Source organism: Emys orbicularis, chromosome 5 (assembly GCF_028017835.1).
Source record: "Emys orbicularis isolate rEmyOrb1 chromosome 5, rEmyOrb1.hap1, whole genome shotgun sequence".
NCBI lineage: Eukaryota > Metazoa > Chordata > Testudines > Emydidae > Emys > Emys orbicularis.
In genome coordinates, this window is record NC_088687.1 from 25146659 (window position 1) to 25162103 (window position 15445).

At 47.2% G+C, this 15445-nt stretch overlaps 1 protein-coding gene across 1 annotated transcript in view; it reads right to left on the reverse strand.

Moving 5' to 3' along the window:
* Window positions 1–15445, reverse strand: part of HERC3 (HECT and RLD domain containing E3 ubiquitin protein ligase 3) — a 169499-nt gene that overhangs the window by 140025 nt on the left and 14029 nt on the right. Inside the window, exon 2 of the mRNA XM_065404824.1 lies at window positions 7845–8109. Within this exon, the coding sequence (XP_065260896.1) occupies window positions 7845–8070 (226 nt within the window). The 5' untranslated portion in view covers window positions 8071–8109. The remainder of the gene's footprint in view (window positions 1–7844; window positions 8110–15445) is intronic.

Sequence of the window (15445 nt, forward strand, 5' to 3'; positions counted from 1 at the left end):
ATGTATCCCATAAATTGTTATAGGAGGGGCACGTTTTACACGAAGGTTGCTCAAGTAAAAGTATGTTGTGTTTGTGAATGATGACCTGCAGCTGTCCTTACAGGGGTAAAGGGGTTGGACTGTTTTCTGAAGGGAGGTTAACGTTTTCTATGGTAGCAGAAGAGATATTTCTGACCACTTAAGATATTTTTCCATCTGCAATCTCTGATTCTTAACAAGTTTAGTGGTCCCAAAATGGTTTGTACTGCTCTGCTCGGGTTTCCCTCGCCCAGAAAGGTCATGCAGGACAAGACCATAAAGTAGGAGCATCCTCTGATTTTACAGCTGATTTTACAACTGACTCCTAAAAGCAGAACCGCTGTGTTTCTGCTGCAGAGAGTGCAGAATGGCGAGTCTACAGGGGGACCGTGCGTTATTCCCGGTGCACTGTGGAGTTCTATTCAGCAGTGCAGAGGAGATGCCAGAGGGCTTGGAGGTGGGGCAGATACAAACCAGGAGAGCAGATCTGCCACAGGCCTAAGGAAGTGCACTCCTGCAGCTCTGAGCTGTGCTGACATTTCCTGTGTAGGCTGGGGGAAGAATCTTCCACATTCCCTTTAGCTCCCTCATGAAAAGCCTCTTCACTCAGGCTGCATGGGCAGGAGCACCAAGCCCAGCGGGTCACTGGTGCTTAAACTGCCTTTATTTCCTCTCTTTCCTGTTTCAGTTTGTTTTTCTGCAAACAAGAAAGGAAACCGAGGGGGGGAGAGGGGAGCACAGCTGCAAACCAATGACGCTCTCAATTGTGCCACTGCTGCCATCCTGCCAAGCGGCTTTCCACCTTACCCCACTGCTCACCCAGTCCGTACCGTCACCAACCCCGCCTTGCCCCCAGGCACCGCTTTCCATCTTCCGGGGCTGCTTCCAGTGAATGCAAGGACTCCCGTTCACGCTCCTCCCACAGCCCTGGCACAGCTAACTCCTCATCCAGCTGCAAGAGGTTAAGTGGGGACCAAGCATCCGCACAGCCTTTCCATTCAAGATACACATCTGTTAGCAGGCAAGCACTGAGCAAGCACCGAGATTTCTGGGCACAGCTAACTCTGTCCTGGAGTTTAGAATAAGTGCAGTTCAATTTGCAGAGTACAGGCCGTCAGGGACAGAGAAATCCAGGGGATACGGATCATTCTGTGGATATTTCTACAACTCTCCAGAATCTTTTTTTTTTTAAAGTAAAGCTTAATTACACGTCAAGCCCCCGGGCTGTGCCGATAGCCTACACAATTCAAACTGATGCACTGATGCCTTGTCGATCTGCAGCTCTACAGGCAATGGTGGTAAGGGAAACACGGTTTTCTTTGCTTCCTGTTGCTAGCGGAAAGGTTCAAGCTTCCTTCCCCACCCTACCCCACCCTAACATTACAGGCTCCTTGGGACACAGCCCATTTGAAAAAGTGGGCCCTTGTAGGACGTGAGGACCAAGGACCCACAACGCCAAATGGAGCTGCTGGTACTATACCTCCAGGTACGAGGGAAAAAACCTGAATAAACAGAGCCTGTGTCTTTTAAATGACTTAGCACACTTCTGGTGCGGCACGAATAATTAGCACGGTGAGCCACTTCACGCTGTTACACAGCATACCGTATGTTGGGATGGTGCCCAATTGGTGTGGCCCTAATGAATGGTGAGAACATGGCTTGACATGACTGAACTGCAAAAGAGGATTTGGGGAGCAAAATCTCTCTCTTAGCATCAGGCAGATGGCAGAGGTGAAACTGACTGGCTCCATGCTGCGGGTATGATCAGTACTGATCTTTGGGTCAGCAAATATGTCCACTTGAAAGCAAACAACACGTGCAGAACATCCTGAGCAGAGCATGGGCTGACCGGGGCATCTCGACCCTGTTGAAGGACATCATGCAGGGGGCTGAAGTGAATGATTGATAAGGGAGTGAATGTGGGTTAATGTTCAGTTGGCACCACTCTGCAGTCTCCTCCTGAAGTATTAATTAGGTAAAAATTAGTAGCCACACACCCAGACATGTGACTCCTTTGAAGAAAAAGAGTATAAAAATCAAGCAAATTAAATTACGCTTGGGGAATTTCTTAATTGACGCTTAAAGAAGCAACACTGCTAGACAGAGTAGCCAAAACTCTGCTCGGTGCGCTCGAGTAGGACTGAGCCAGAGGGGTCTCCAGGCAGCCAGGGCCTGGCCTCGAGACAGACCAGAGGGCTGAGGAGACCGGACCCGGAGAGAAGAAGTCGTCTATAGAATTTGGTAACCACTTTCTCTGTTTGCCAAGCAGGAACTGTGTGAGGCTAGCACAGGGCCTGTTTGTGTATGTTTGTGAAAGAGGCTCGCTAAGAGGAATGTATAGCTCTTACTGTATAGTTCTTTAATGTCTAACATAGGAGTTATGTGCCTAATGTAACCTTTACCGCTTGTGTAATTCCTTTGCGAATAAACTGCAGTGTATGCAGGGCCGGCTCCAGCATTTCTGCCGCCCCAAGCAAATAAATAAATAAATAAATAAGCTGCGATCGCGATCGGCGGCGGCAATTGGGGGGGGGGGGGGAAAAAGCCGCGATCAGCGGCAGCAGTTGAGCGGCAGGTCCTTCGCTCCTAGAGGGAGTGAGGGACCTGCCGCCCCCGAATTGCCGCAGGTGCCGCCCCTCTCCCTTGGCCGCCCCAAGCACCTGCTTGTTAAGCTGGTGCCTGGAGCCGGCCCTGAGTGTATGCAAGTTAATTACTGTGGACCTTTCAGTAATCTGCTCCACTGGGAGCCATTGAAGATCCATTCGGGGTCGTAGCCCCCTGCTGCCAACACCATACACCCAGCAAGGACCCTTGCCTAGTGCCCCTCAACCTGTTCTGACACTTCCATGCAAAAGCAACTGCTGTTGAAGTGACATGCCCCTTTCGGCAGCCGCACAAGCTGTGGATCATGCTGGGCAGCCAAGGTGAGATTGGACTCTAAGGAACCCATGCCAAAGGAGAAAGAGCTTCTACACCCATGTGACTCAGTCGAAATTTACAAATTAAGTCTTGGGGAGCACATTTACATCTACTCCAATAAAAAGTAATCATGTGAAGCTGGAGATGTGTCAGACATTAAACTGGTAACTCTCAGGGGGGAGGGGAGGGGACAGAAGAGAAGAGCACAAAGGGGAGGAAATATAGCCTGTCTTTGCAGAGGGTCCTTTCAATGGGGCTCTTCCACTTCTAACTGCCCTGATCTGCCTATTCTGCACAAGTGGTCGAATTAGGGAGAAGGGAGTTTGCAGAAAAGGAGAAATCTCTACAAGTTCTACTCTGACAGCCTATTCCCAGTGGGTCTGATACCACAGACTGGAGGGAGGACCAGAGTCCAGCCTGTCAGACTGGGATTTTACCTGCTGTTCCTGTATGATTTTTGTATTACAGTCACGTGCCTACCTGAGGTGAAAATACACCCAGCCTCTTAACTAACCACTTTCTGAGACCTATTGCATCTCCACATCTCCAGAGTGTGGGACACTCATCCAGGAGGAGCTACCTGAGCACACAGACATCCTACTGTTTGATGTTTAAGGACATTGACAGAAGGAGGCGTTATAAAGTGACCATCTAATTGATCGATGCACAGATGTGGGGCAGGAGAATGCACTAGTCAGCTGGAATTAGGAAAGGGACAGAAAGTGGGACATTCAGAAGTGCTCAGCGCTGGTCTAACTCTGCTCGCACTGAAGTTGCTGGTGAAACTCCCATTGATTTAATGGGAGCAGAGTTAGGCTGACGTGCAGCGCTGTTGAAAGTCCCACCCAGAATTTTGCTAAAGAGCAGACGTCACCAAGGGAAGGAACCATCTTGGACGTGACGACAGGATGGCACGATCCCAAAACACTACTGGAAGCTTTTGATGCAGCAACCGCAAAAAGCTCCCACAGGGCGATAAGGAGGGGGGATGGGAATCTCCCCTTAGAGATGCAAACTGTTGGGGGCCTGATCCTACCCCACTGAAGTCACCGAGTTTTTCCTCACTGACTTCAGAAGGCTAAGGACCACCAAACATTTTCCCTGTTCTCTGAGATATCAATGTAGGGCAACGTAAACCTTTCCACATTCCAGGTGGGGCTCGGCAGTTGCCCTTCCAGCAGAGGCTGCCTGGGAGACACAACGAATCTGTGTCTATCCTCTGGCCAACTTGGGTTCAACGCCCTCCTAGGGGACCCTGCCCACTTCTGGGGCTACCCCAGCCAGCCACAAACCCACTGGCACAGCTGGGATCACAGACTATTTGCACTGCTGCAGCCATAGCCAGGGTTGTGCCAATAAGCCGGCAGGAGTTTGGGTACGTATCAGGCCCCAAAGCCTAGACCAAAGGAGAGTGCAGTAAAGTAACAGCACTGGCTTTAAGCTTAAGCAAAGCAAAGAGCTAGGCTGTGAGGTCCTCTCCCTATGCAGCCCTTTCCAGCAACGCTCAACAACTGGCCACCAGACTTCCCCCGCTGCTTTCCATCCTGCCCCCCGACCACACACATGCAGGTGCTAAGATCGGAAGGGGACGCAAACTTCTTACCCAGTCCCTCCCCCGCCAGCAGTTTGGGACGCCAGCGAGTAGACCCACTCCGTAGCTCCCCTCACTTTGAGCAGGGGGTTGGACTAGATGACCTCCTGAGGTCCCTTCCAACCCTGAGATTCTATGATTCTATGAAAGCGAAGCCTTATTTATGAATTCACAGAGAGCAGGACAATAAGCCAGGTCATTTCAATGTCTAGCCATAAAAATCCAGATGGGGGGGGAGAGGGGGGAAGAGGGCAGCCAGAATACCCAGTTCCTATCGCCCCTACTCACAAGTTAAGCTTAGTAACTTAGGCCCTGACCTTGCAGGCAGGCCTCCTGCAGCCAATGGAGCAGCAGGCTGGGAGCCTTCAGGAGCTTTAAAACCACTCTCACCATTCAGATTCTTGTATGTGTATAAAGAAACTAGGAATCTGAGATGGGAAGATGCTTTCCTTTCTTTTCGAGGACTGCGCTCCTGAGCATCCCCAGCTACCTTTCACGTAGTTAGCACTAAACCCTGGAGAGGTGCGACCCAAAGCACTGCTTTGAACGATAGCATGAGCGACACAATGCCTTACAAACGACACTGAAATGCTCTCTGAGAGCATGTGGTTTGGGTTACATTTTCAAAAGCAATTAAATATTTGAGATAATCAGCAGTAGGGGCAATGGCTCTGGTTACGCTGGAGAGGTGAACTTGGGATCAATCCAAGGCCTTCCTATCCCATCCTCCCAATCCCATGCTGCAGCCTTGGCAAAATCTTTATGGGAAGCCGCATGATCTAGTGGACAGGGCACCATACTTGGAGTCAGGACAGCTGGATTCTATTCCGAATGCAGACACTAGTATGACCCAGGGCAAATCACTTGACCTCTTTGTGTCTCCGTTTTCCCTCCCACCTTTGTCTATTTTGTGACTTTAGACTGAAAACTCTTCTGTACAGTCTGTCTCTTATTATGTCTCCATATAGTACCTTTGCACAGAAGGCCCAAGCAAGATCAGGGTGCCATTATGTGCAACAGCAACACAACTAATCAATAAGATCTGTGGGAAGAAATAGTTGTATCCAGCTGAATAAAAATGACCCAAGTGGGTACTAAGTCACACAAGTGTGTGATTTTTAAATTTTAGTCTCTGATTCTGGGTGGGATTTTCAAAAATGCTGCAGTCACGGAGAAGCACAAGTCCCACTGAAAGTCAATGGGATTTGTGCTCCTAAGCGAGTTAGGCACTTCTGAAAACCCCATCCTCCATAAATAACAAATTGAAAAATGAGTTTTGCAATAGGACAAGGGAACTCAACCATTTCCAAGTCACCCGCCAACTTTTTTATTTTATTTGGGCCACTCCCCCCTTTACAAAATGAGTGGGGCCCTTTGTTTTCTGTTTTTCTTTTATTTAATTTGTTTTCGGGAACGTATCAGTGTTTATTACTACGACAACAAAAACAGGTCAAAAACCAGTGGAAAAAGCAATTAATAATTTTTCTGGGTAACTATGGGGGTTTATTTTGGTGGCCGGAAAGACTAGGGGGAAAAGTATTCAGTAGATGAATGCTTTGATGAATGGAATTCAATGTGGTTTGCTGTAGAACTAAAAACGAACTCAAAACACAACCCCATCTCTGAGTTTAAGAAAACAATCTACCTCTAATCCCCAAATAAAACTTTTCATTTCAATAAACAGTTTACTGTTGCAGACTTAGAACTATTAGCCCATAAATATTTACACTGGATAATTGGGCCACACCATTTGCAGTGCACACACTCAACTTCATCCTTTTCTCCTGTTTTTGTTTTTTTAAACTTTTGAATACCTCCTTGTGTTCTGAAACGTATTGTGATACAGATGTTTGTTGTCTTCCCATTTGAGTGTGTCAAAGCTTTAAACCGTTATCTGCTAACAGCTTCAAATGCCGCCGTGGCTGCTACCTGAGCTACTGCAGATAGGGTGCTATTTATCCTCACACTACCTCAATCAGAGCTAGCGAGTATGAACACGTGAGCAGGGGAATCACACCTCTACCTCGCCGGGGAGAAATAGCCTTGACATGGATTGGGGATGCCTGGGTGGGAAGTGTTGGTTTGGGTTTTTTTTTTACCGTTTAATATTCCGTTTTCAGTAAAAATCACAGCCAAGAAATCCAGCTCTTTGGAACACACTGGAGTCAGAAAGATATAAAGCAGCTCCAAGCAAACTGGGATGTTACTGTTAGAGAGATCAGTTTTACGAAGGTCTGTCACTCCTTCCAAAAAAATAAAGGTCAGGGGATCGACTCACCCTTGTGGGCACATGGGAGGGGAGGGGTTGAGAACCCACAGTTTGTACACACAGGCTCTGCCGGCTAACACAGAATGGGGAGGCAAGTGTGGGGGGGAATACCTTGTTCCAGAGGTGGAGGGACAGGGACAGACTGTGGCACAGATTCTTCTGAGAATCCTGTGAGATGGGGTGCCTACCCCACACAGGCATAAAAGGGGTTAATCATGCCCTGCCCCAGAAGGAGCAATGGAGGTGAGTCCTTGTGTGAAGCACAGCCAATCAGGGAAGAGCTGTAGGGAGCAACCAATCCGGGCCCAGCAGGCTCAGATAAAAGGGAGCTGCAAGGCAGAGTAAGATCAGTTTCTCTCGTGGAGCCCAGGGAATAAGGACCGTGTCACTGAAGGGCTGAGAGAACTAAGCACCTTGGACAGAGCAGCTGCTGGCAGGAACCAGGGAAGCAAGAGGGAGCTCCTGGCTGGCTGCTGGGACTGAGCAGCTGAGTGCCCTGAGGTGAGGGTGAAGAAGGTGCTGGGGCCATGGGGAAGTGGCCCAGGGAAATAGAGCAGCATTGACGGAGGGCACAGAAGAGCGGCAGGAGACTGCTAGTTACACGGTCCCTGGGACAGCCCGGGTCAACCTACACTAATGAGACCGTTGATTCTGGTGAACACAGTAAAGTCTGAGAGGCAGGGGAGAGCACTATAACTAACAGCCCTCCCTTGCTATAACGCTAAGAGAAAGCAAGTCACATTTACACAAAGTAGGAAACTTCTGCACCAGATCATCTATGCCCATATTGACGCCTCTACCATTGTGCAATGCTTCGATACGTCATGGTTATTTCTCTCCCCACCCCACCGTTCTATAGCTATAGATTCCAATAACCAAACCCACCTTATTCAGCACCCGAATTCTGTACAACTAAGCATGCTTGTCAGCTCCATTCATTGTTGAGTCACAAAGAATTCATACAAGAGTTTTCACATGACGAATCAAACAAACACATGCCCCACCACTGCAGCTGGTGTTTGAAGTATGCAAAAAACATCCATGTACCTGGCTTGCTTCCCTCTCTCTGATGGCCTAGCTGTCCTTTGGTGTTCAAGCCACAGGTGTAAACTTCTCCATTCTCCAGTAAGAAAACAGAATGGTTTCCTCCACAAGCCACCTCCTTGATGTTTCGGTCGTGAATGAATCCATACACCTGTGGCTCAGGGATGATTGCTTGGAGATTGCTACCTATCCCAGGCTGGCCAAAAGACCAACATCCCCAACATAACATTTTTTCTCTCTTCAGCAAGTCATGTAGCTTTTTTCCTTCCTGGGGAAGAAGAGAAATGAAAAGTGATGAACAAGTGATGCAACCACGTCCTGTTCTCAGAAGGAAGCGGAGCCAACACAAAAATTTCCTGTCTAATCCCGTCATGTCTGTGTATTTGCTACATGGATTCACCTTTAATCCTTACCAGTAAATAGGGCATTAGACAGTAGAATGAGGACTCATGGGCTCCACTCCCTGCTCTGCTATAGACTTGGTGTGTCACAGCTATTGTGCCTTATTTAGCTGCCCTGGCAATGTATAAGACGAGGATATGGTGCTTACTTTTTAAAGTGTTTTGAGATCTAGCAGGGAAAAGCACTATACAAGAGTGCTAAGTATTGTTATTTAGACAAAACTATTCTTCCTCTGACCCTTAAAAACCACTACAATGTTCTAAACTAATGGCTCAAAACACAGCAGTTTATAACTGCATTAGTGCAATGTTTTGGGCAATTACAATAGACCACCTTTTCAAAGGATGATATCTGCAAAGAAGTTATTTAAACAGGTCCTGATTAGACTGATCTCAATTATTTACAGGGTACTGGCCACGTGCAATACCATAGTACACTACTAGCTGAGAAATCCAGGCAGAGAAGGAATTTGCACTACTGAGCATAACCAAAACACGTTCGTGTGTGCACACATGTCCTCCCACCCACCCCAAGGCCATGAAGTATCCAGGAGAAAGGGTGCACCACATACAATTCCCATGGAGCATCACAACAACAGTTTAGCGTTTACACAACAAGATACTGATGTGAAAGTGACTTGCCCAAACCCGCATACTAGAACACCTGGCTCCCCATCCACTAAACCATCTAACAGCCAGCACCTTCAGAGGGAACAGTAACATGGGACAAAGAAACAAAGATAGACAAAAGAGGAAGGAAAGAAGAAAACATGCAGCCAGCCAGTACTTGACAATGCCATAAGCCAGGGGTGGCCAACCTGTGGCTCCGGAGCCACATGCGGCTCTTCAGAAGTTAATATGCGGCTCCTTGTACAGGCACCGACTCCAGTGCTGGAGCTTCAGGCGCCAAATTTCCAATGTGCCAGGGGGTGTTCATGGCTCAACTGCTGGCTCTGCCACAGGCCCTGCCCCCACTCCACCCCTTCCCGCCCCCTCCCCGAGCATGCCGTCTCCTCACTCCTCCCCCCCAGAACCTCCTGCACCGGAGGTGATCGGGAGGTGTGGGGAGGGAGGAGGGGGGGCGCTGATCAGCGGGGCTGCCGGTGGGTGGGAGGCGCTGGGAGCGGGGGGAGTGGGGGACGTATTACTGTGGCTCTTTGGCAATGTACACTGGTAAATTCTGGCTCCTTCTCAGGCTCAGGTTGGCCACCCCTGCCATAAGCCAAGCTCACTCCTGGTTTATACCTGGCAGCAGCAAGAGAAACAATCTCTCATTCCAGAAGAAGCGACTGTGAGATTTTTTGTAAATTCTCCCATCAGGCCTAATCTCAAAGTATTTGGGTCATTTGTTAAAACATGTTGCACTAGCAATAAAACTCCACCCCTGAAGCCTCAGAGAACTCCTTTGTCTGCTCTAGGAATACAACAGGACTGATTCAAGGTTACTATTTTGGGGGAGGAAGGTGAGGGGGGAAGAGAAGGAAATAGCCTGGGGATCTAGGCCCTAAACATTTGAGTGATCATCTCTCACCCTATCTTGGTTGATGTCAGCTGAGGTGGACCTGCTCTCAATTCCACTAAGGCAGGACTGAGAAGGGTGGAGTTTTCTCCTGGAATGGGTATGGGGGAGTCCCTTCCTGGGTTGCTTTAGAACATGCTGCAAATCCCATTTGTCTTTGTTGGCCTTTTTATTTAAACTTTCAGGGCTGTTCCCTCCCAACCATCCCCTCCTTTCCCCCCCCCCCCCCCATGGTATGGACCAGGGCTCGGCAACCTTTCAGAAGTGGTGTGCCGAGTCTTCATTTATTCACTCTAATTTAAGGTTTCGCGTGCCAGTAATACATTTTAACGTTTTTAGAAGGTCTCTTTCTATAAGTCTATAATATTTAACTAAACTATTGTTGTATGTAAAGTAAATAAGGTTTTTAAAATGTTTAAGAAGCTTCATTTAAAATTAAATTAAAATGCAGAGCCCCCCCGGACCGGTGGCCAGGATCTGGGCAGTGTGAGTGCCACTGAAAATCACCTCGCGTGCTGCCTTCGGCACAGGTGCCATAGGTTGCCTACCCCTGGTATAAACTAAATCCTCTGCACCAGTGGGGAACTGCTCCTTTTGAATGGTGAAAGTCGCCTGTTAGGATTCCTCCGGTGCCAGCTGACAGGGCTCTGTCCACCTGTGCAAACTGGTTCTTGCATGTATTTTGGTTTTTAATTATACTGGACATAGCTGCCCGGTGAAAGACAACTTGCACAGTAGCTGACACTAAAATAGATCCCAGTCCCAGCTGATACTCACCAGGCAGTGATAACTAAGTGTACCACAGTATTTCCCTAAGAACAGGCAATACTGCAGCGCAGTAAAAGTGGTGTGCACGGATTTTTGATGGTTTGTTTTTCAAATGATATCTACTTGTATTAAACTCACATTCCCTCTCCAAGAAGCCCATCATCCAACCTCTGGGTAGCAACACAGCCAGCGCGATCCAGAGTGAGGCTGCAGCTTCAACATTCGCTCTGGGACATGACTCTCTTCCCAGCATGCAACCTGCTCGACAGCTATCCACAAAGCAGCAGCCCTACATGTCCAAGTCCAAAATCTGTGATAGTGAAAATAGATGCTGCTCCACTGACTGTAAGAGTTGCACCAACATTAAATTTGGTCTCCAGCATTTGTTTATACAGGTAAGCTACATTGATTTCTTACAATATATTAGCAATATATTAATCTTCTGGGTGTGTATATAGGAAATGGATACACACACACACACACACACCCCACTCCCCTGGATGGATACACACACACACACACACACACACCCAGGGCCGGTGCAAGGAAGTTTTGCCTAGGGCGCGAAACTTCCACCTTGCGCGCCCCCACCCCCCCAAGCCCTGCGGCAGCTCCCCGCCGCCCCCCGCCCTGAGGCGCCCCCCCCCCCGTGGCAGCTCCCCCCCCTGCCCTGAGGTGCCCCCCCCCCCCCGCGGCAGCTCCCCCCCTGGGGAGCTGTGCAGCAGCTCCCCACCCCAGCTCACCTCTGCTCTGCCTCTTCCCCGAGCACGCCGCCCCCGCTCTAATTCTCTTCCCCTACCAGGCTTGTGGCGCCAAACAGCTGATTGGCGCTGCAAGCCTGGGAGGCGGGAGAAGTGGAGCGGCGACCGCGCGCTCGGGGAGGGGGCGTAGGAACGCTGTAAAAAAAATTGGGGGCACCGCTTTTTGGCGCCCCCAAATCTTGGCACCCTAGGCAACCGCCTAGTTTGCCTAAATGGTAGCACCGGCCCTGCACACACCCCTCCCCAAGAGTTGCAGGGTTATGGTTTGGGGAGAGCTGGCTATCTTGTTTCCAGCTGCTAAAGTTAAAAATAGATTGAACAATTATTTCCCATGTAAGCAATTGCAGTAGTTGCCACAGGGATGGTAAGTGATTGACAATTGGAAGGAATGTGGCCCCCAACACCATCTCTTAAAACAGGATCCATGCAATGAAAAAGTTTTGGAACTCTTGTAATATAAATACAAACTAGGATCCAGCTTTTCAAAGGGCCTCAGCCCCCATTTAGCCCCATAAATTAAGTGGCCAGATTTTCAAGTGCAGAAGAACCAGCAGCTCCTACTGAAAACAATGGGAGATGCTGTGTGCTGAGCTCTTTTGAAAGCATGGTGGTATAACTGACCACAAACATGAGTTTTCTAAACAGTTTTTAGGAAGATCTGTTTCATCATCTCCATAACTGCAAAGGGCACCTTTGTGTCTCTCAGGCTTTTTTACTGACACTTCCCAGGAAGTGCTATATTTGCAGGAAGCAGAACAAGACACAAATGCAGCATCTATTTGAAAGAATGACAAATCAGAAGATTTTCCAAAGGTCCTGTGAGTCCCGGTCTGTTACTGCTTTATTTCTAAGACATTGTGCATTTTAAAGTTTAAGTTAAAATTCTTTGTTTTTTATAAATGCATTATGCAAGAATGCTGCAAGTTTTGTGTGTCATATGTTCAAATGGGTGCAGTGTTTCCTGTATACTTATCCACAAGACTCAAAATGGAAGCTTCCTGCTCCACTGTCAATTCTATTAATACAAGGCGCTGGTGAGACCTCATTTGGAATACTGTGTGCAGTTCTGGTCTCCTATGTTTAAAAAGGATGAACTCAAACTGGAACGGGTACAGAGAAGGGCCACTAGGATGATCCGAGGAATGGAAAACCTTTCCTATGAAAGGAGACTCGAGGAGCTCGGTTTGTTTAGCCTAACCAAAAGAAGGCTGAGGGGGGATATGATTGCTATCTTTAAATATATCAAAGGGATTAATACCAAGGAGGGAGAGGAATTATTTCAGCTCAGTAGTAATGTGGACACGAGAACGAATGGATATAAACTGGCCGTGGGGAAGTTTAGGCTTGAAATTAGAAGAAGGTTTCTAACCGTCAGAGGGGTGAAATTTTGGAACAGCCTTCCAAGGGAAACGGTGGGGGCGAAAGACCTTTCTGGCTTCAAGATTAGGCTTGATAAGTTTATGGAGGGAATGGTTTGAAGGGATAACGTGATTACAGTCAATTAGGCATTAACGTGCAATCGCGGGTAAAATGAGGGTCCGGCTGTAGAATCTTGCCTGTATGCTCGGGGTACTGCTGATCGCCATATTTGGGGTCGGGAAGGAATTTTCCTCCAGGGTAGATTGGCAGAGGCCCTGGAGGTTTTTCGCCTTCCTCCGCAGCATAGGGCAGGGGTCGCAGGCTGGAAGATTCTGTTGTGGGTGGGTCAGCTTTTGTGGCCTGCATCATGCGGGAGGTCAGACTAGATGACCATATTGGTCCCTTCTGACCTTAAAGTCTATGAGTCTATGAGTCTATGAGTCTATTTAAGGTTTTTACTCTTCCTTGCTATTAATGTAGTGAGTGGACACTTCATGTTATCTTGGGAGTTTGAGTCTGAAAGCTCTATTAAAAAACTTTGGCCTTGTCTACACAACACAGTTTTGTCGACAAAAGTCAGCTTGTGTCGACAAAACAATGGAGGTGACCACACCGAAATGCTCCTCCCCTGCTAAGCTGACATAATAAAACCGCCTCGACGAGCGGCTCAGAGCTTTTTGCGACGCAGTTAGAGTGACGCAGCACCAGCATAGACCTGCGGTTGGTTATGTCACCCTAATTGGACACACATCCCTCGGCCCGCACCGCTTCCTGCAGCTCCCATTGGCCTGGAGCGGCGAACCGCAGCCACTGGGAGCTGCGATCTGCCGAACTTGCAGACGCGGCAGGTAAACAAACCGGCCCGGCCCGCCAGGGGCTTTCCCTGAACAAGCGGCGGCCCTAGTTTGAGAACCACTGCAGTAGTGAACTGTTTTGAGCACTATCTCAAGAACTGGCCTAATCTGATGACAGTTTGTGAACAAAATCGTGAAAAAATAGATGGCACTGTCACAGCCAAAGTTCTGAACATTGGGCTTCAGAGAAATGTTGAACACATGCTGAGTACTCTGAAGCCTATTTCTGTAGCCTTGAACAAAATGCAGGGAAATAGCTGTTTTATTGCTGACACTGCTGAAATTTGGAAGGAACTGAGTGAGATCTTAAAAAGAGAAACATGCAATGACAGAGTTAAATTACAAGCATTAAAAAAAACAAATGGGACAAGCACTATCTCCAGCTCATTTTCTTGCAACTATTCTCAATACTCAGTACCAGGTACTCTCAATACCTCGGTACCTTAACTGCTGAAGAAGAGGAGTTGGCTATGACATGGACATCCAGCAATCATCCCTCCATAATGCCAACTATAATAAACTTCAGCGCTAAGGGCGAATCATTCAAGAAATATGTTTGCTGATGACGTTTTAAAGAAAGTCACACCAATGAACTGGTGGAAGCCACTTAAGCACTCGGATTCAGAGACTGTTGAAGTGATAATCTCACTTTTAACAGCAGTAGCTTCTTCTGCCAGTGTAGAAAGAATATTTTCTTCCTTTGGACTAATTCATTCCAAATTGAGAAATCGTTTGGGACCTGAAAAGCAGGATAGCTTGTTTTTCTTTTCCAGGTTATGAACAAACAGGAAAATGAAGGTGAAGAGGACTGAGTTAGCTGCAGAAGCCAATAGTTTAAGTTTCTCATGTTGACCTGACTGACAGAATCGATTTAATTTTTGTTTTGTTTTTTAAATATTTCATTTAACTATTTTAGTTAAAAACAATTTTAACAAAAACAAACCTGATTTTAAAAAACTTGAATGTTTAACTAAATTAAAAAATTCATATGCTTGTTTTGTTAAAATATTATATGTTTGCTGTTGAAGAAAAAAAATCCAGAATACATAACATTGTTGTTTTAGTTAAATAAAACAATTTAAATGTCTGTCTCGTGATGTTCTCCTCCTAATACAACATGGCAAGAAAATCCTCCAAATATTAATGATTAACCTGTTGAATTGGAGATAGTTCACCCCCCAACAACTTCATAAATATCTGCTTCAATTACCTTTGGTAAATGAAATAACCAATCAATCATTCATTTTCTGATATAGCTGTAAAACTAATCTGAAAGGTTTTCAAAATAAATCACTTTAAAAATGTATAATGAGTACCTTCTAGAAATGAAACCTACATCTACCTCTGAGTTGTGAAGAATATGTATTAAGGTTATAACAAGCAACAAGAAATGCACTTTTATATAGAAATCCATGATTAAATTGAGTCTTCCTGACTAGTGATTTAAATCAATTTGATTTATATCAAAGCCACCCTGATGGGCGGTCAGTGAAGCTACCACTTGGGGAGGTTAGCTCCCCAGCCCACCTCTTCTGCCTGTGGCCCCGCCCATACTCCACCCCTGCTCTACCCCAGACCCCGCCCCACTCTGCCCTGGACCCACCCTCTTCCCACTGTCTCCCTCCTCTCTTCCCTCCCCCACCCTGCTCAACCCCTTCCACCCAAATCCCTGAACCCAAATGAAGCAAATGACATTTGAAAAAACCACTCTTCTGCAATTTCTTTCTAAAGAAAATGGAGACTGTTTTCCACTGCATGCCAAATGGTGAAGACCGGACATGTAGAAGGTACCTAATTAAAAGCACTAAACTTGGGAATAAAAAATGTCGGTCACAGGTTTTTTGATATGCCCAGAAGTTTGTCAGAGATTTATTTGCAAAAACTTTGTAGTAAGGGTGAGTCAGCTGTCTTGCTGATTACAACATTACATATTATGGAATAC